Genomic DNA, 19,526 nt, shown 5'->3' on the forward strand with positions numbered 1-19,526 from the left:
ATAAAAAAAAAAGTTTCAAAATCTGAGCCATTAGAGGGCATTATGTGACCATAGCTGTGATTATAGCCTATTTGGTTGTGTGTCTATAAAAGTGAGGATATCTCCATTAAGTATGGTTTAATTTTTTTCAAATTGTACATTATGTTGATGTCTAAGTACAAAGAACATGTTTAGTTTATACTGAACATAATACAGATGAGTAGGTTCATAATCCTCATATCTACCCTACTGTGCACTTGACTATTAGAAATAGACTGAGTTTGTCAGTACCATGTAATCAATGTAAATCAGAATTACATTTTCATGTCTTTCTTTAACACAATGCAGCGTGTTTTTTTACAGAATTTCAGCAGTATTGCGGGTGCAATCTATCTGCAATTAGATTTGAACAATCATCTACAAGTTAGAAAACAAAAGTATGGATCTGATTGGTTGCTATGGGCAACATCACCAGTGATTTTGGCTTTTACACTATACTAAATATGCCCCTTAGTTGCTTACACTGCAAATTTCACATGATAAACCAATAATGCCACAAATTAGCACCATGTTGCCTGACATTGATTTGTATGGCAGCTGCCTGTCACCAGAATCAGTCTAAAGGTGGCCATACACTATAGTTTGCCAAACGAGGGAATCTTTCCACCCATATGCCCAACTAAGGTGGGCTATATTACAGTAATCTGATCATTTGGCCCTCAGTTCAAGTGATCAAATTACAACAATAGGAATAGCAAACATTGGAGCAAGGGCCACTAATGTGATCCCCGATCAGATGGGAAAATCAAATCTGCCTGTTTTTCTCGGCTGAAATCAGTTGTCAGTCTATGGCAGCCCAAGTGGTAGGAAGTGTTTCTCTGCCACTGGAGCAAATGCTTTGTGTGCCATGAGCCTTAGGCTGCACTGAAACTACAGGCTGCAGGGCAGTATAATATGTCTAACCAGTCTTTCACAGGAATCAGCATGAATATAAAGAGAAGGATGCTTTAAGCATAGAAGTATAAAACTAATGTTTAGCTTTTACTACTGCGTAGATCCTACTGGCATCACTATTAGAATGGCTCCTCCAAGGTCTGTAAATCATTTATACAACATTTATTCTCAATATGTGATGAAATTGTCTGACGTTAATGTTTTCTTAAGGTTCTTTCAGGGAAACTACAAGGTACAATAAATTATATTACTTTTAGTTTAGTTTATTCAGCAGAAGTAAATTGTGCAACAGGTACTAAATATCTTGTGTTTTCCCTTTTTTATCATCTGCAGTTGGGATAATGGTCATATCCATGCGCATCAGCCTTAAGCATGAGTCCAAGAAGCCCAACTTTAAGAAAAAATTGCATTATGACCAGTCACTTTGAATGATACATATTCTCCCAAGGTCCACGTGCACCCAGCATGGCCCTATCACATGAGGCTGGCTCACATTAAAGGGACACTAACATAAAAATGGCAGCACTATAAATGTTTTTTTAAAAAGTCAACTAACAGTTGGGCTAGTTTGGGCATTCCTGGATCCTATCAGTTACAAGGAACCTCAGTCAATCAGTAGAGATACATTTCTCGCAGTTGCAGTAACAATTTGTGCAAGGAGCAACTTCAGGAACTGTACAAATGAGCACCGAGGCACAGAGTACAGCTGGAATGATGCTGCCACACATAGGGGCTGATTTACTAACCCACGAATTTGAATCCGAATTGGAAAAATTCTGATTGGAAAACGAACATTTTGCGACTTTTTCGTATTTTTTGCAATTTTTTCGGCGCCTTTTCGGAAATTATCGCGACTTTTTCGTTACCAATATGATTTGCGCGAAAAAACGCGAGTTTTTCGTAGCCATTTACGAAAAAGTAATGAACTGTTTCCAACTTATATAGTATTTCCAACGTAAATATAGTATAGGTATCATAAGAGGCAAACTTGTTCGTCCCACTAGATGGTAGCAACATAAAGCTGCACTGTGTGTCAAACAGAGCAACATAACTACTTAAATGTCCATGATGGATAAAATATGTACACTTCTGGGTATATATAAGAATAAGGCTGTATCCCCCATGTGTAATTTGTTGCTATGGGCAAACTTAGTGCCTTTTATTACATAACCCCCCAATGAGCATAAGAGTAGTTTAGGTATTTCCAAGAAAACCCTTGTAGCCAAACACTTCCTTGAGAAAACATAGAACAAAGCTTAACTATAGTGGTGGGTTCTGGAAAAACAAAAGAGCCAGAAATTAAATTTCTAAGATGTTGTTAAGAAGGAGGAGCTATTGGATATGGAAACTAAAGATCTTAGACCTTAGGGTATCAATGAGAAATATAATTGTGCTTGTTTCTCAATGATGAATCCCCCTGTTTCTGCCTCAGGGCTTTACTTAATGAAAGATTGGCGGCAACTTAGACACAGTGTACAGTTATAATGAGATATCCAGCTGCTTGGAGAGGTAATGTTCTGAACTCAATTATCTGTTGCTACACACCGTGTACTGATAGTTATCTATTAAATTGCCTGTTGCTACAAATATTATGTACTATGTAAATATTAAGGTAGTTATTTGGTATAGGTTGATATATCGATCTTTGTTCACACATCATGGGTTTCAACACAATTACTGACACACAAGGGGCAATTTACAATGCAGGACACAGTGTGCAAAGTGCCTAAAAGTTCACAATCTGCCAGTTTATTTTTTCATTTGCACACTGCTTCTTTTATTGTGTAACTAGCCTCAAAGACCTGCGGTATGGCCCTTGAATCGATCCAAGAGGGGCAGGTGGGGGAAGGCACAGAGGTACCCTCCAACTTGTGCGTCATTAGGACCTTACTGCAACCCGGTCAGGGCTACTGCACTTCCTGATATTGCTCCTTGCACCAAGCAAGCTTTATATCTGAAACACTAAGCCTTTAATAAATATGCTATCTTGCCTTGCACCTTCCTTGCCTTGCACCTTCCTTGCCTAGGGCCAAACGATCAACTTAGCTGATATTTCCCACCCATAGGTGATCATTTTGTGAGAAGACCTGCTTTATGACCTCTCCAAGTGAGCAAATCTTCCCGTGTATGGCCATCTTTAGGTGCAGTTCATACTGCTAAAATTCACAGAGCCTTATTTGGACCAATAACATCACGCAGGCTTGGAGGGCGCGTCAGTGAGCACCAAAATCCCATCTGCATGCCCAAAATAACACAATAACACTATGGGGCCCATTCACTAAAGGTCGATAACGCTTATCGCATTATTTTTTGCTTAAAAAAGAACGCAATAATTAAGTCCCGATTCATCAAAGTCATTTTGCATGCGTTAAGGCGCATATCACATGCACAAAAAAACGCATATCGCATGCGTTATTTACCTCGCATTGCGTTAATTCTCACATAGAAATAATACGCATGATTCACAAACACATATGAAGCACTAAACATGCTAAATATCGCATTAGTGTGTGCAAAGATTAACACCTACTTGGGGCAGGCGGTACTTAAAGAAAATTGTGGTTCGTGAGCTTTTGGCAACACAATATGGACTTTGCAGTGGGATTTATTCAAGTCTGTGTTGGCCCCAGAGTGATGCAGCCGCCAGTTTGCAGGGAAATGGGCATTTTCAGAAAAGTAGTTTTCCGAAAGTAATGGTTACGTGCGTAAAATTGTGCGCTAATATAGCAAGCGCTGAAATATATTGCGTGCAGCGGGGAAATAACGCAAGAAAAACACTCATCGCGAGTTAAATAACGCAAAGAACATTGCATCTTAATTATGACGCCTGTCCTTTTAGTGAATTGCAAAAAATAAGAAGCGATAAAAAATTTTAACGCATGCTATAAATAGCGTTCATTTTATGTGACTCAACCCCTATAAGTTTTAAATCTCTAGCATAGAAAAAGCCAGCATTATTATTATTATTAAAAATGCATGGCGGATAGTCACTCTTTTTTTGCACTTGTATGTATGTATATCTTTATTTATAAAGCGCTACTTATGTACGCAGCTCTGTACGGTAGAATACATTAATACAAACGGGGTTATTAAAATAATAATAGATAAATACAAACTAAAAAGGGAAGTTTTAGAACAAACTTCAAGTTGGGTTGAAATCTGATCTTTTGTTGACTCCACCCACTTTTTCTAACCTTGGCCCACAGTTATATAGTAAAAAGCACTGTGCAAAGTTTGGGGACCCTGGTTTTAATAGTGTCTGAATGGCAGCAACTTAAATTTCCCCACTGAAAATCAACAAGTGACTGCCCCGTAGAGCTTACAATCTATATGGGAGGGTAAATTACAGACACAAGTAGGCAAATATAAGGGCTTTAGGTCACAGTGGGTGACATTACAATATCAGGTGCGGTGCGAGTGCTCCAAAAGGCAGTCTTTAAGTTTAGTTTTAAAAAGACTGAGGGAGGATTCTCTCCAGAGGAAATCGGGGAGGGCATTCCCAATGTAAGGGGCAGCAAGGCAGAAAGGTTGAAGGTGGAAAACAGCAGTAGTAGAGGGGGGTGCAAACAAGCGATTGCTCTGCGAGGAACGAAGGAGTCGGCCAGGAACGTACGGAGACACAAGGGAAGAGATGTAGTGAGGAACAGAGGAATGGAGGGCTTTGAAGGTTAGGAGAAGGAGTTTGTAAGATTTTCTTTGTTTAATAGGAAGCCACAATTCAGTTTGAATTGGCGTTGGTTCATCCAATTGGAGATAGCCAGGAGGCAGTTAGAGATTTGAGTCTCAGTTTCGACTGTTAACGAAGGGGTCGACAAATAAATTTGGATATAATCAGCATACAGATGATATTTAAAGCCGAATGAACATTTGGAAGTGAAATCAATTACAGTAGTTCATTGAGATATTTAAAAAAAGGAGACCCCCTATGGATGAATTACAGCACATTCAATCTCATTGCTTTATATGTTTCATATTGTAAAGTGTGTTTTTTGCAGCAATATTTTAGGGCAGTGATGCAGCTGCTTTTGTTTGTTTCTTAATTGTTTGTTCTCACCATGTCTGTGTGGGTTTCCACCAAGTACTCTGCTTTTCTCCCACACCCAAAACACACAGACAGTTCAACTGGTGCCTAATAAAAACTGACCCTGCTGTGTGTAAATGTGACAGAAACCATAAACTTTAATTTCCTCTGGGGATGAGACTGATGTGAATGATGTAAAACCAATGTAAAGCACTGTGGAAATGTGTCAGTGCTACAGAAATACCTGAAAATAAATAAAAACATAAGAATATGAGACATCCAGCCATGTCAGTAAGGCCATGGACAGTGTAGCACCTAAATGCACAGACAAAGAATTTGCAATATCGGGTTTGTTAATGATCTAGTATATTCCTCATGACATATGTAAACACTTGTGCCTAAAGAATTCTATTGTTCTTTGCTTTATTATAGAAATAGCATTTGTTACTTCTGTACTGATAATGTAGGTGCCACAATATCAGTTTGGTGTCTCCATAGTAACAACTGCCACTGTGATGTCATCAGTTAAATTACTTCCTGTTGTTCAGTAAAAGCTTAGTGACCAGTTCTGTGCTGCATTGTGATGTCATCACTTTACATGACAGTGTAGTGTAGTTCAGCAGTCAGTTTGGAGATGACAAGGGCAGTGATGGAGCTGCTCTTGTTTTTTCTAAGCTTTCTACTACTTTTTCAAGAATTTCAGACATCAAGACATTTCAGTAAGTATTTATGGGAGGAATAGGCCATGGGCAATGTAGAACCTGTATTATTAGATAAAGATATAACAGAATCTGCTGTATAAAATGTTGTCATAATCAGGTTTATGGCCTATAGGACATCTAAAAACAATACTACCTGGAGAATAGTCATGAATAAGAAAATCTTTAAAAAGGGTAGTCCATAGACAGTATAGAATAGTGTTTTAGATGTATAGTAGAACTACAGTTTTATGGCCCTGAGTTTTGTTTTCCTAGAATTTATATCATTTTAATGCAAAATAATGTGTGAACACTAAAAATACATAAACTACTTTAGCAAAAGCTATCCTAATCTCTTATGTAATCCAAAATCCACTTTGTATTTGGTATGGATAATTCTTGGAATGTAGTTCTTCTGACCATGGCATGATATACATTAATCTCATTTCTTTTTCCCTCCATCAGATTGTGGAAATCGACCTTTATATAATACTTTATCACCTGAGTCCCAAAATCAAAAGGAATTAAATGTAGAGAAGGGAGAGTGGCCCTGGGTAGCCAGCATCCAGCGATTGGACATGAATACCTATGAACACATCTGCGCAGGGACCGTCCTGAACAACCAGTGGATTTTTACAGCTGCCCACTGTTTCAAGCATCTCAATGGGTAAAAATCTATTCATGTTATATTTCAGTAGATAATGAAAGATAATTGAATTTTTAAGTAGATAATTAAAAAAGGAAGGTTTTTTCTTTAATGGAATAGTACTGTGCAGAACTGTGAACAAGCAGTTTATTTCTGCTTGGGGAATATTGGGTATCAATATCAAAAACTAGTAATGATCTTAGATTGTACAGCAAGTGTCTATAATATGGCATTTTTGTAATATTCTTTTATTTTCTATTCCAGAGAGAATGATATAAAGTCATTGCAAGTTGTGCTTGGGGCACACCTGCTGTCGGAAAAAGAAAAACATATTCAAGTTCTTAACGTTCAGCAGATAATTCAGCATGAACTATATGATCCTAAAGTGGAGTATTATGATATTGCATTGGTTCAACTGAATAAACCTGTTCAACTGAATGACTACGTTCAACCAGCTTGTTTACCAATGTCGTCTGCCACACTTGAGCCCCTGACAGAGTGCTATTTGGCAGGATGGGGGGTTCGTGGTAAAGGTATCCCTCTGGCTTTTAATTATAGTCACTTTGTAACTATTTAACCATAGCTGTCTTCATATTTGTTCTAACTACCCCTCTATGTCATACTTTAAGGACTACCTTTCAATAGATTTGTCAATAGGCAGTATATTTAGACACATAGATTGTGCTGATCATTGTGTAACCTATCCTGTCTGTTTATATCTAGGCGATGAACCAGTGGCTATAATGCAAGAAGTAAAAGTTGAAAGGATTGCCAGCAAACGCTGCAACAAAACCTATTTAGGAGCTCTACAAGGATATCAGCTGTGTGCAAGCCAAAAGGCAAATATGAAAAGCTGCCAGGTACTACTTGAGTTGCATATATTAGGCTAGATTCAATGAAAAAACGTTATTTTATGATTTATCACGTGAGAACTTTCGGAATGGCTACGAAAAACTCGCGTTTTTTTCGCACAAATCGTATTAGTAACGAAAAAGTCGCGACATTTTTCGGAAAAAATCGCAAAATACCGATCATTACGAAAAAAAACGCAATCGGACGCATTCGGCCCGTTCGTGGGTTAGTAAATGTGCCCCTTAGAGAGTGATATTAGAGGGACTTTAATTCCAGAAGTAGGAGTCTCTTTGCATTTTGTAGACTTGTTGTATCTGATAGATCTGTAAAATCAAAGAAACATGCCATGCCCTCTCCTCCCAACATTCTATGATCCCTATCCTCAGTAATATACTTTTAACTGAGTAGCTGAAGTACATACCCCCTATATGTTGTAAGCACACATATGTCGTTATATATATGTTGTTGCACGCTAAAATTCTGATACTGATATAATGTTTTTGTTTTCCTTGCTTACTCAGGGGGACAGTGCTGCACCCCTCATGTGCAAAAGAAAAACATCCACGATCTTCTCTGTGATCGGAATAGCAAGTTGGGGATCAGGCTGTAGCCAAATTAATTCCCCTGGGATTTACACCTCAACTAAGGACTTTGTAAAGTGGATGGTTGAAAGAGTCACTAGTGAGGAAAGAAAAAGCAAAACTAAGGTTAAGGAATCTGTTCTGAAAATTATCGTTCCCTTTGAAAAACCTCCTAACCCAAGTGCAAAGGAGGAAAAGAAAGTGGAATCTTCAGTCCAGAAATCTCAGAAAATTCTTTTCAGCAAAACAATGAATCTGCTAATGCAAATGACCAGTGCAAGTAAGCATTTGCAACAGTTGCCAGCTATAACCAACACTCCAGAGAGCAAACCAATTTACCAAACGCAACCTCCTGAAATTCCTGTAACTCGTATTCAGGAAATCAGATCTCTAAAGAAGCGTAAAAAACAATCTATAATGCAAAAGCACCAAGAAGTCTTATCTATTGCACCAAAACTTATAGAAACAGAGCAAAACCTTGAAGCTCCGCACCAGTCCCAGGAGGCTCAGTTTGAGCAAACAAATACTGTGCTACAACAACTTATTAGTGCTGCGCTTAAGCTAAAAGCAGGGATATTGGGACTGTTCCAAAAAACTGCAGTTTTAGCTGAGCCTGGCACTAGATGAGATATTACTATATGAAGACAGTACCAGTGGTGTAACAACAGAGAAGGCAGACCAACAGCTTTGAGGGAAATGGGTGGGTGGGAAGGGGTTCCAATAGGAACCCAGGTGGGCACTTTTATTATCATCATTTGTGCCCCCCTCAAGCCCAGGCCTGCGCTCAGTGACTTCACATTACACCTCTGACTTTAACAAAAGAGAGTTGGCGCTCTCAACAATACAACAGCTACAAAGAGTGAGTAAAAGCACCTAGAGTGTATTTAGGTGCTTTTACCAGATATTTTGTTTACAATAATATATTAATCTTATTTATTTTTATATATATTATGTATAAAATATTTAACAAATTCATATATATTATATTTTTATATTATATATTGAAATAATTTTTGTGAAAAATAAATGAATATTTATTTTTAATTGTATAGTTTTGTCTCTTTTTTTAAAAATATGCCAGATAACATGTTGAGTTACAGGCAGTGGGTCACAACTTGAGTTTTGATTCAGCACTAAACATTTTTTAGTCTGTATTAGTTGTGTATAAGCTGCAGGAACCACATTTCTTTTTAACTATGGTGATCCAGCCACATAGAGAAAAGCTAACATATTACTGCCTGAAGTTTCTGTTGCTTACTATGTGTCTGGTTCTGGCATTTAGTCCCAGTGAGGGCCTCATTTCCATACATAGTGCAAAGTGCCATTCTCAAATGCAAATCACTATATTTATACCCACAAACAGACTTCCCTTTCATCCACCCATTATCAATATATAGGACATGTCATGGCAGCAGTATTGCCCTGGCATGGTAAATTGTTAAACCTGGCAGCATTTTACTTTGTGTCCACTGGACACCCTTAATTAACCCAATCCTCACTATCAACATCTGCTCTCAGGCTCCCGCAGAGACCCTTAATTAAATATGCAACCAGGGACTGCGGGAAGGTGACTAATTCAGCCACCTCATCAGACCATCCATAGCCAGACATTTGTTGGGGCAGGAAGCTGGTGGCCTTTGGTTTCTTTGATCTGTTGATCAAAGCCAGCCAAGTGTGGACCTAGGAACAGCAGGGGGGTACAGCATACAGAAAAATATGGAATACAGAAAGGGATCCATATATCCTTTGCTTTAGGGTTCACATCCTCATAAATCATAGGTGGTTTATGAGGAGGCCCCATGCTTCCCAATGATACCAAACAGGGACTGCCTATACCCACCAGTTAGGAGGGATAGTTTCGGGGGACTGGGATATGAGACGCCACCCATGTTTGGTATCATTTTGATCACCCACATATGGGTTAAAACAAGCCCCTATTTTCATAATAATATTGGGTACTAGCAAGTACCAATATTATATGACAAGAAACTGGCATGAGAAGTAGAGCTCTCTACAGGGGAGGTCATGTGACCAGCTCCGGGGCACTCCCTCCTCATGCATACGGTACTCACTTTCATCAGATTCATTAAGAATTCTACTGCTTTGTTATACATTTTTCTAGGGATGCACCGAACCCAGTTTTTTGGGTTTGTCCGAATCCCCGAATCCACCCTGATGGATTCGGACAAATACTGAACCAAATCCGTAGCGCAAGGCAAAATCTTTTTCCCCCCCTAACATTTAACCCTTCCGAATGCCGAATACCGAACCGAATCCTGGATTCGGTCCATCCCTACATTTTTCACAGGAACTAAATTTTACCAGCAAATTGCTTGATTTCAAGGTGAAAACTCCCGATTGGTTGCACGTTTTATTGACTCCTCTGGGATCATGTTTAATGATTTAAAATTTAGTGATAAACACAACTCTCCCTTTTTTGTTATACTGCAGTGATCCCCAACCAGTGGCTCAGGGGCAACATGTTGCTCACCAACCCCTTGGGTGTTGCTCTCAGTGCCGCCAAACCAAGGAGTTATGTTTGAATTCCTGGCTTGGGTTTTGATTGAATAAAAACAAGGTTTCCTACCAAATATATTGATAATGGATGAATGCAGAAGACCCTTTACCTGTATGTATGAATTGTGTAGTCACACCCTCATTGCACCCCTGTTTAATGGTTTAAAATTTAGTTGTGAGTGCAACATTCCCTTTTTTTGCTATAATTTATACCCACAATTCAATGTTTTTCTCCCAGAATTACAACATTGCATGTAACATTGAGCCTGCCATAAGATGTGTGCATGTAAACACCCATAATAACCTATAACATTGTTAAAAAATACTGTAAATACTATTTACAAACTTGATGAGGCATTCACTGATGATGCCAAATGAAACCAGCAGCCCAAAATGGCAGTAGAATAACCATTTGTTACTACAAGCTCAAATCAGGAATCTCCATAACACTAAACACATATTGGCATGCTCTGGAGACAAAGATCCTACCAAATCACTTAAATGTTAGATAAAGAATACACTGCGCTGGTAATATTTAAACATTAAAGAAGCACCAAAAAACAGTAGAAGCCATTTATAATTAGAAATAAAAGTCCAATAGTCCAAAGAAAAGTGCGCTATGAAAATAATACAGGTATGTGTCCCGTTATCCAGAATGCTCGGGACCTGGGGTTTTCCAGATAAGGGATCTTTCTGTAATTCGGATCTCCTACCTTAAGTCAGCTAAAAAAATTATTTAACCATTAAATAAACCCAATAGGGCTGTTCTGCCCCCAATAAGGGGTAATTATATCTTAGTTGGGATCAAGTACAGGTACTGTTTTATTATTACAGAGAAAAGGGAATCATTTAACCATTAAATAAACCCAATAGGGCTGTTCTGCCCCCAATAAGGGGTAATTATATCTTAGTTGGGATCAAGTACAGCTACTGTTTTATTATTACAGAGAAAAGGGAATCATTTAACCATTAAATAAACCCAATAGGGCTTTTCTGCCCCCAATAAGGGGTAATTATATCTTAGTTGGGATCAAGTACAGGTACTGTTTTATTATTACAGAGAAAAGGGAATCATTTAACCATTAAATAAACCCAATAGGGCTGTTCTGCCTCCAATAAGGGGTAATTATATCTTAGTTGGGATCAAGTACAAGGTACTGTTTTATTATTACAGAGAAAAAGGAAACCACTTTTAAAAATGTAAATTATGTGATTAAAATGGAGTCTATGGGAGACGGTCTTTCCGTAATTCGGATAATGGGTGTAACACTTGTTTGGCTATATTTAGACAAAACCCAGGCTAGTATTAACTATGAGGATTTACATTCTAGACAGTGGGATGTCATATCGGGGAGATTAGTCGCCCGCGACAAGGGAGATTTGTTCCGGGTGACTAATCTTAGCATGTGCCACAGCCCTAAGAAAATGAATGCCAGACAATAATAAATAATTTAAAGAAAAGCGCTATGCCAATGAACTGATTAATAAACGTAAAAATAAGACTGATAACTTAGGTAGGCATAGATTGTTAGAGAATAAGCAAAAACAAGAGACAATGGGAACTGATGTTATCCCATTTATTATCACATTTAACAGTTCAAATATGAAGGTAGAAATAATTCTTTAAAAAAACACTGACATGCCATTATGAAAGACAATGAAAAAAACCACAATCCAATAAACAGCTGTAGCTCCAAGTAGCCTTCCAACAGAATCCAGGAGCTGCAGCAAAAACATTTTCTACAACAAGAACATTTAAAAGGCTTTTACAAATGGCAGAAATATAAGGTTTGTTTAACATATAAAACACAGGAAAGAAAGAAGTCGAATTATGAATAATTCACTATTAAAGACACCATAACATGTTATTTGTTACAACTCCTTGCAACCTACAATAAATAGGGAGAACCAGCCGCTTTTTAAAAACTAGATTAGGAAAGGGCGAGCTACTTATAGGGGCCCATTTACAAAACAATTTTGAGATAATTTTGTATTTTTTCTAACTTTTTTTTTAACTTATAGAACATCCAGTCATGTATGTGAAAAGTTTGTTAAAATTCCATGACTTTTTTGTGGTTTTGTTAAAAAAAACCATGAAAAAAACATATTTTGCACTACGAACATTTTGGAATTCTTTAAAGCTTTGGTTAAACTTTCCTCGGGACTATCTTTTCACCAGGTTTGATCTGTCAAGAACCATTGAGTCCTATGGAACTTCCAAAGCAACACATGAAAGGCATCAAAGCCAGGCTTAATGAACTTTTCGGCATAAAAATGTAGTGACTTTCGTACGACTGATAAAATAATTTTCGTGACATTTTAGAACATCAGAAATTATCGTGGTTACTGTTAATTTTTACCATATCGTGATTTAAGCCCAGAAAACCATTGGACTTTTTTAGCATATTATAGTCTTGTTCTATTTTTATTCAGTTTCGAAGAGATATAATTTGTGTTCTAAAATATTTGAATAACAGTTTTGCACTTTAAACAGTTTGCCATTTGTTTTAAAGATTACTTCAGATGGGCATACATGCCAAGATGGCTGTCCCATTCCCTGTGATGCTATACTACAGTGATCCTAGCAGAAGAAAGAATTGTTTGAATAAAGGCCTATTTTACTTTGAATCATTCAGAGCCTGCAATGACATCTTGGAATATGGAAAACTTATAACCTGGAGAAAAGATTTGTTTTTATTTACTGCACTTAAGTTAAGGAATAACAGAAAATATACTGTACATGATGCATGCAGTGTCTACACTATAGAACTCTCCCTAGCAGGGAAGGTAATAAAAGCATCTGTCTTTTGAACACTGACCTTCTATACTTTGACCCTAAGTCATAATGATAGTTGTTGATTATTACAGCCCAATTTACTTATTATGCTCAAACCTTTCCCACAAAGGGTCAGAAATGATCTTTGGTGGCCAAAGTCCTTTGGGAGGAGCCAAAGTTATCCAATCATTTATCACAATCTTCTGACTCAAGTAACCTTATTATTTTTCCAAGAATCAGGAGTGACAAACAGAGATAAGGACATTATCTGCATTATTCTTCTCTACTGAGCTGTACGTTATAGATAATGCCCTACTTTATGGTGAAGTCAATACTTCTCTGGCTGTACTAAACTGTAGGGTACATGATTCTGGGGGAGTGTGATTATGCAGAAGCCCTTTATCCAGAAAGCTCTGAATTACAGGAAGTCCATCTCCCATAAACTCCATATTAATCAAATTCAATTTTTAAAAGGTAAAAAGTTTTTCTCCCACTAAATGCATAGAAGCGAATGGACACTTTTCACAGCGATTTTCAAAGTTTTGCCGCAGTCTTCACCGCGAATCCAGGCCTGGTGAAAAAATGTGCTCATCGCTAATCATTTAAAAATGCAGCCACATAAAATGTTGTCCTGTTTTAGTGCTGAGCCATTTGCATGGAAGTCTATATTGATGTGACATAAAGGTGAGGGGGAAGATTAATACAGCCGGCCCATATAGGATCAAAGTGACCCAGTCTGCACTGGAATTCTATAGCATATGGGTAACATGCCAAGTGCTGCCCCCCAGCCAACTATGTTTGTGATTGTTTATTCTAACAGTCCCTGTTCTTCCCGTATTCTGCCATTCCCTTCCATAAATTGCCCGAGTAGGTACTTCATCCCCAGTATTCTCCTAATTGCAAATAGGGTTCATGTTTGGTACTACTTAGCCAAACTGCAAAAAACCCTTACACATATTTCCTCATTCTTCTTTTTTTTTCCCTTACCTTCATCTTTTGGTAACTATGGAAACAGTTTAGCATCTTAATTTTTCATCTTTCTTTACTGAACCCTGTATGCTCTTCTAGTGTTTTCAGTCAGTGTGGGTCTCTTGGCTCTTTCTGCATGTCATCTTTTTCTCTCCAACTGTACAGCCAGTTATTTGCTTTAATGGAACCCACTTGTTACTACTGCATACCTCCCAACATTTGAAAAATGGAAAGAGGGACAAAAAGACATGTTGCGCGTAGAGTGGCAAAATATTTTTGACCACGCCCATTTTTGCAACCACACTCCCTAAATACCACTCTCATTTTACTAAATTTGGCAGGTTATTAAAAGTTTGCACACATTTCTGGGAGTTTTGGGGTTGTTTTATTTGTTATTACAGTTTTGCTAATGCAGGTGAAATTGCCCTTTAAGCTGTGAGTCTCAATTCCCTCCAGAGACCTTTTTTAGCTTATTAGTTATAATTATATCTCAGTACAGGTGTGGCTTGTTAAGATTTATGGGCTCTCTGCCAAAAGTCCACTTATTTAATTAAATGTGAGAAACAATGTGTCTAAGTACAGGTATAGCTTGTTAACTTTCTGGGCTCTCTGCCAAAAGCTACTTTTTAATTAAATTTGTATCTTTTTTAGCCTTCAGTGCAGGAGATCAAAGGCAAATGAGGGACTTTTCAGTAAGAATCTAGGACGGCAGGCTGAGCTGTTAAAAGAGGGACTGTCTTATGAAAATCGGGACAGTTTAGAGGGATGCTACTGGTTTCAGGTAGATTTGCAGTAAGCCCAGCAGTGCTACTATATATATATATATATTTATGTATTCAGCTCTAAATTTGATAAATCTGCTCCTTAAGGTCCCCATACACGGGCAGATCTGCTCGCTTGGCGATGTCGAATCCAGGATAATTTGATCGTTTGGCCCTGGGGCCAAATGATCTAATTATTACGGCGGGTATAGGAAAAGTCGGTCCGGGGACCACATCAACGAGCCAATGCGGTCCCCGATCCGACTAGATTTTCTAACCTGCTCGATCAAGATCGACCCGTCGTAGTGCCCATACTTGGGCCGATTTCGGCAGCTAGAATCGGCCCGTGTATGGGGACCTTTACTTACCCTCCTTAGTCAATCACAATGACATCATTATCTAAGGTTAATGACTATTTTTATTGCTTTTTATCACTAAGTTATTTATGGGGACTAACATCCTTATTAGCAATAACATTGATAACAACAATTTCAGGGCTTTATGAGCATAAAATTATTGTCTATTGGTTTTCTGAAATGAACCCCATATAGAAGTTAAGGAAGGGCTATAATGACTACCATTAGCTTCAATGTCTGGGAAAAAATGCTTCGATATATAATGAGATAAAATTAAATTATCTTTTTACCATCATTGCTCCCCTCCCATTCCTTTTTTCATGACCAGAGTTTAATTTATCTTCCTGACATTCCAGATATTTGATAATATTGCAAATATTTTTCTGAAAATGATTATCCCAATACAGACTCAGATACAGACTAGAAGTGTTTTGTCCAAGTTGAATGTTCAAGTGCACATAATGATTCTTTACTGATAGCAGATATTTCAGTATTCTTTTTCCTTCAAATGTAAGAAAATCTCCACTATTGTCTCATCATTTTAGTGTATTTTGCCACTTCTCTTCTGCTAAAGAGAAACATATCAAGCTAGAGCGGTGATCCCCAACCAGTGGTCCATCAGCAACATGTTGCTCACCAACCCCTTGGAAGTTGCTCCTAGGGGCCTCAAAATATTTGCTTATTTTTGAATTCCTGGCTTGGAGGCAAGTTTTGGTTGCATATAAACCAGTTGTACTGCAAAACAGAGCCTTCTGTAGGCTGCCAGTCCACATAGGAGCTACCAAATAGCCAATCACAGCCCTTATTTGGCTCCCTCATGAACATTTGTCATGCTTGTGTTGCTCCCAAACCCTTTTTACATTTGAGTGTGGCTCACAGGTAAAAAAAAGTTTGGGGATCCCTGAGCTAGAGTGAGCTTTATCTATACAAAGAGCCTAGACTTCTAAAGTGATCCATAGCTGAAATTGAACTCCATATTTGCTTGAGAGAACCATATCACCTATCACCTAACCATATCATTTTTGATAAATGGGACCATATCTACTAGAGAGAGCCATATCTTTTAGTCTGAGGCATATCTTTAAGAGGAGGCCATAACTACTAGAGAGAACCACAACCATATCAGCTAGAAAAAGCCATATCTGCTAGACAGAGCCATATCTGTTAAAGGAAGCTATATTGACTACAAAGAGCCAGTACTGCTAGAGTGAGCCATAGCTGTGTATGAGTGAGAGTGTTGTATTTGTATTTTTGTAGAGCAGGTATCTGCAACCTTTTAAACTTGAAAGCAACACACAGATGTAAAAAGTGTTGGTGAGACACAGGTATGAAAAAAGTTCTTTGGGGTTGCCAAATAAGGACTGTGATTGGCTATTTGGTAGCTCCATGTGGACTGCTGGCCTGCAGGTGGCGCTGCTTGGAGTAGACCTCTCTGTGCTTCCAAAACTTGTCTCCAAACCAGATATTCAAAAATAGGCACCTACTTTGAGGCCTCTGGGGTGGTGAGCATTATGTTGCTCGCGAACCACTGGTTTGGGATCACTGTGCTAGAGAGAGACATATCTGCTACACAGAGCCATATATGTTAAAGAAAGCTAAATCCAGATAAATCTGCTTAATACTGCTAGAATGTGCTAGAGAGAACCATATCAGCTAGAGAGAGTCACATCTGCTAGAGAAGGCCATAACTGCTAGAGAGAACCAGAGCAATAATGACTAGAGAGAGAAATATCTGTTAAAGAGAGTCATAACTGCTAGATATACCATATAACCATAATAACCTTTATAAACAAAGCTATACCTGCTAGAAGGAGCTATATCTACTTACCCATTCTAGTCACCTCAACAATAGATGTATGAAGAGCTATTATCTTATTCTATCTTAAGGGCTCTATGCAAATACATTGGGATAAGGACTAGACCTTGATTCACCTTGCCTGATTATGTCCACTGTCACTCTGCTTGAGCTCCTCTCACTTGAAATCTGTTTGTAATTCTGTATTTCTGCTTTCCACAGCGCAGTAAAAATTTGCTGTAATAATTTGTAGAAATTGATGCTTCCGGAAAGCAGCGTATTTCTAACATAAAAACTCTGTGAAACCCATTGACTTAGCAGGATATAAAAGCATTTATCCAGAACTAAGCGAGCTGCTAAAACCTTTACACATTTCACCTTGACAGCTAATTGTCAAAACATGCGCTGTTTTTAAGAATGGAACTATTTTCCCAGATCACAGATCAATAGATAAACATTATAAAAGGCCAGCATGAACATTTTTCTATAGTTGTTTTAAATAAACCTATGTATATATTGTACCCTTATTAGTTAATAAAGAATTTTTTTGCACAATAATGCAAATATTAATTATTATAATATCATCTGTAGGTACACCCCGTGCTTATGTACTTCAAACTTCTAGCAACGCATCCAGCTTGAATTACATGTGCTTGTATAAATGTCATTGATATCAGTGGTTAGAATTGATGCACATTTGTCCAGAAAAGTAACATGTGGGCCATAAACAATGAATCCCATCTCCACACACCAAGTATCTCCTCATTGTCTACATTCAACTCATTGTCTGCATTTATAAGTTACTGTCAACCACTTTCCCTACAGCACAAAAGTTGACATTTTAAACGTAGCACTGACAATTATGATGATAGATATAACCTACCATTTTTTGGGCATTTTCATCAGTGATATTGGTGTTGTATTCCCATTGTGCAAGTGCGCTTTGATGATAAAGGACTTCTGCTTCCTGTTCAAACCGTTTTAGGAAATCCCTGGCTTGGTCTGTAACACTTTGGCTCCTGCCAGTGGCAAGGAGAAGCCCAATACAAAAAAGCCAAAGCAGACCCGGCATCTTACTTCCTGAGCCGAGGTGTTCTCAACTGCAACATGTCCCTCCTGGCAATGGTAAAAAACTAGCGTCTCTATCATTAGCCTTTGAACTGTACAGCAAAGGTTTCCTAGTGCAATTCAGGAAGTGCATGTCTTGTTTGGATAAGGTACTTTTATTATTATTATTATGGCACTAACTGTCCTTGCTATCATATGCATACAGGTCAGGAAGGCTTATAGTTCTGAAGGTAATTGCATAATGAATGTAAAAGGCATTTCAGGCAGGGTGCGTAGTCTCCATTTACCTGCAATCGGATGCAACTGATAATGACTGAATGTCGTTCGGTTCACTCTGAACTTGGAATTTTGGGGTTAATACAAGACCTAAAGGTTTCGGCACACACAATAAAAGGGAATTATGTGGCAGGACTATAGCACTGCTTTCTGGAAATGATAGACGTTTGTTGTGTCTCCATAAAGAGGCATATAAGGCATTGATTTCTTTGCTGCCCGCTGACTGATGTGTTCAACCTATTGTAGTTTACATTTTAATGTTCTAAAGCTTAAGGCAGAAGAATGAAAGGCACTTTGCGCTTCCATATAAGCCTTCCACAGAGGGCTGAAGGACCTGAATTATTGTAAGTGTGACCGAGTAAGAGCAAAGATTCCTGAATACAAGTTAAGAATTTGCAGCTCTGGAGATTATTAATGCGAGAGGTGCTAGCGGTTCTTAATAGCTAAAAGGTGTTTCAGGGTTCATATTTTTGAAAACTAATTGCATGTGTCGTGCCTGTGAAACAGTTATTCACTAGGGTGATTGTAGGTTATGATATAGTGTTTACACTATTCTTTTTCATACCGCACTATTCTTAGAGAGGCTGTTAATGTGCCCATAAGGACTGATGACAGAGGGGTGACAAAAAGTCCCAAGAGAACTGAGTTAGAGAATCTCAAAAGACAATAGAAGCTTCTACTTTGCCACTAACACAAAGTGTGTTTTTCAGCTCATTAAATTTTCTAAGAAATAGCCAGAAATGGGCTAATATTCACTAAAATGGGAAAATGATGATGTTAGCTGTTGGTTTAAGGTTCCAAGAGGCTCCCTAGTGCATTTAGAGTCAGGCATTTGCCATTCAAGTTAATGGAAGATGGCAGGAGTGGTTTGGGAACTTCTCCAAGGGCTGAAAAGTGCTGACAGAGATGGCCATGTCCCATCAGCCTTCATGATCTGAGTTTCTCTGCACTTAAGTTCTATCAGAAGAAAAGTACATTTATCCAACCACACAATATAAGTAACTTAATAGGACTGAATTACGAACAGGGGTTAGTAGGATAGAAACCCATTCACTGGACCTTCCCCACAATATTTTTATTGCCATGCCTCAGCTCTGCCCTTTTGCTGGCCAAGCATAATAACCATTTCATACTCATCCCATCTATGATGCTTATTTCCCATTTTACATCTACTACAAGCCGAATCACTCACCTTTACACTTCACAATCCATCCACATTTAGGTCATCAAGCTTATGGACATCAACTATCTCAACCTTCTTAAGCCCCATTCTCTCA

At 38.2% G+C, this 19,526-nt stretch overlaps 2 protein-coding genes across 3 annotated transcripts in view; one reads left to right on the plus strand and one right to left on the minus strand.

Annotated features, from left to right (window-relative positions):
* The window catches only part of ace2 (angiotensin I converting enzyme 2), a 40,253-nt gene extending 22,212 nt beyond the window's left edge, over positions 1-18,041 (minus strand). The window contains exon 1 of the mRNA XM_002938247.4: positions 17,789-18,041. Coding sequence (XP_002938293.2) covers positions 17,789-17,977 — 189 coding nt within the window. The 5' untranslated portion in view covers positions 17,978-18,041. The remainder of the gene's footprint in view (positions 1-17,788) is intronic.
* LOC116408790 (acrosin-like) lies at positions 6,468-8,418 on the plus strand. 2 transcript variants are annotated; one of them, XM_031896656.1, is made up of 3 exons: positions 6,468-6,831; positions 7,022-7,158; positions 7,672-8,418. In XM_031896656.1, exons 1-3 carry the CDS (start codon positions 6,765-6,767, stop codon positions 8,356-8,358), a joined length of 891 nt encoding a protein of 296 aa, XP_031752516.1. In that variant the 5' UTR covers positions 6,468-6,764; the 3' UTR covers positions 8,359-8,418. The 2 variants fall into 2 exon arrangements, with proteins under 2 accessions (XP_031752516.1, XP_031752515.1); XM_031896655.1 differs by having other exon boundaries at positions 6,468-7,158.
* Positions 18,042-19,526: the final 1,485 nt, after the last annotated feature.

Source organism: Xenopus tropicalis, chromosome 2, assembly GCF_000004195.4.
Source record: "Xenopus tropicalis strain Nigerian chromosome 2, UCB_Xtro_10.0, whole genome shotgun sequence".
NCBI lineage: Eukaryota > Metazoa > Chordata > Amphibia > Anura > Pipidae > Xenopus > Xenopus tropicalis.

Excerpts from the sequence above, each read along its gene's own strand:
- LOC116408790 (XM_031896655.1), top strand. The coding sequence starts at position 6,913 with ATGTCATACTTTAAGGACTACCTTTCAATAGATTTGTCAATAGGCAGT. Across the intron at positions 7,159-7,671 it reads CAAATATGAAAAGCTGCCAG|GGGGACAGTGCTGCACCCCT; the intron begins GTACTACTTGAG and ends TTGCTTACTCAG.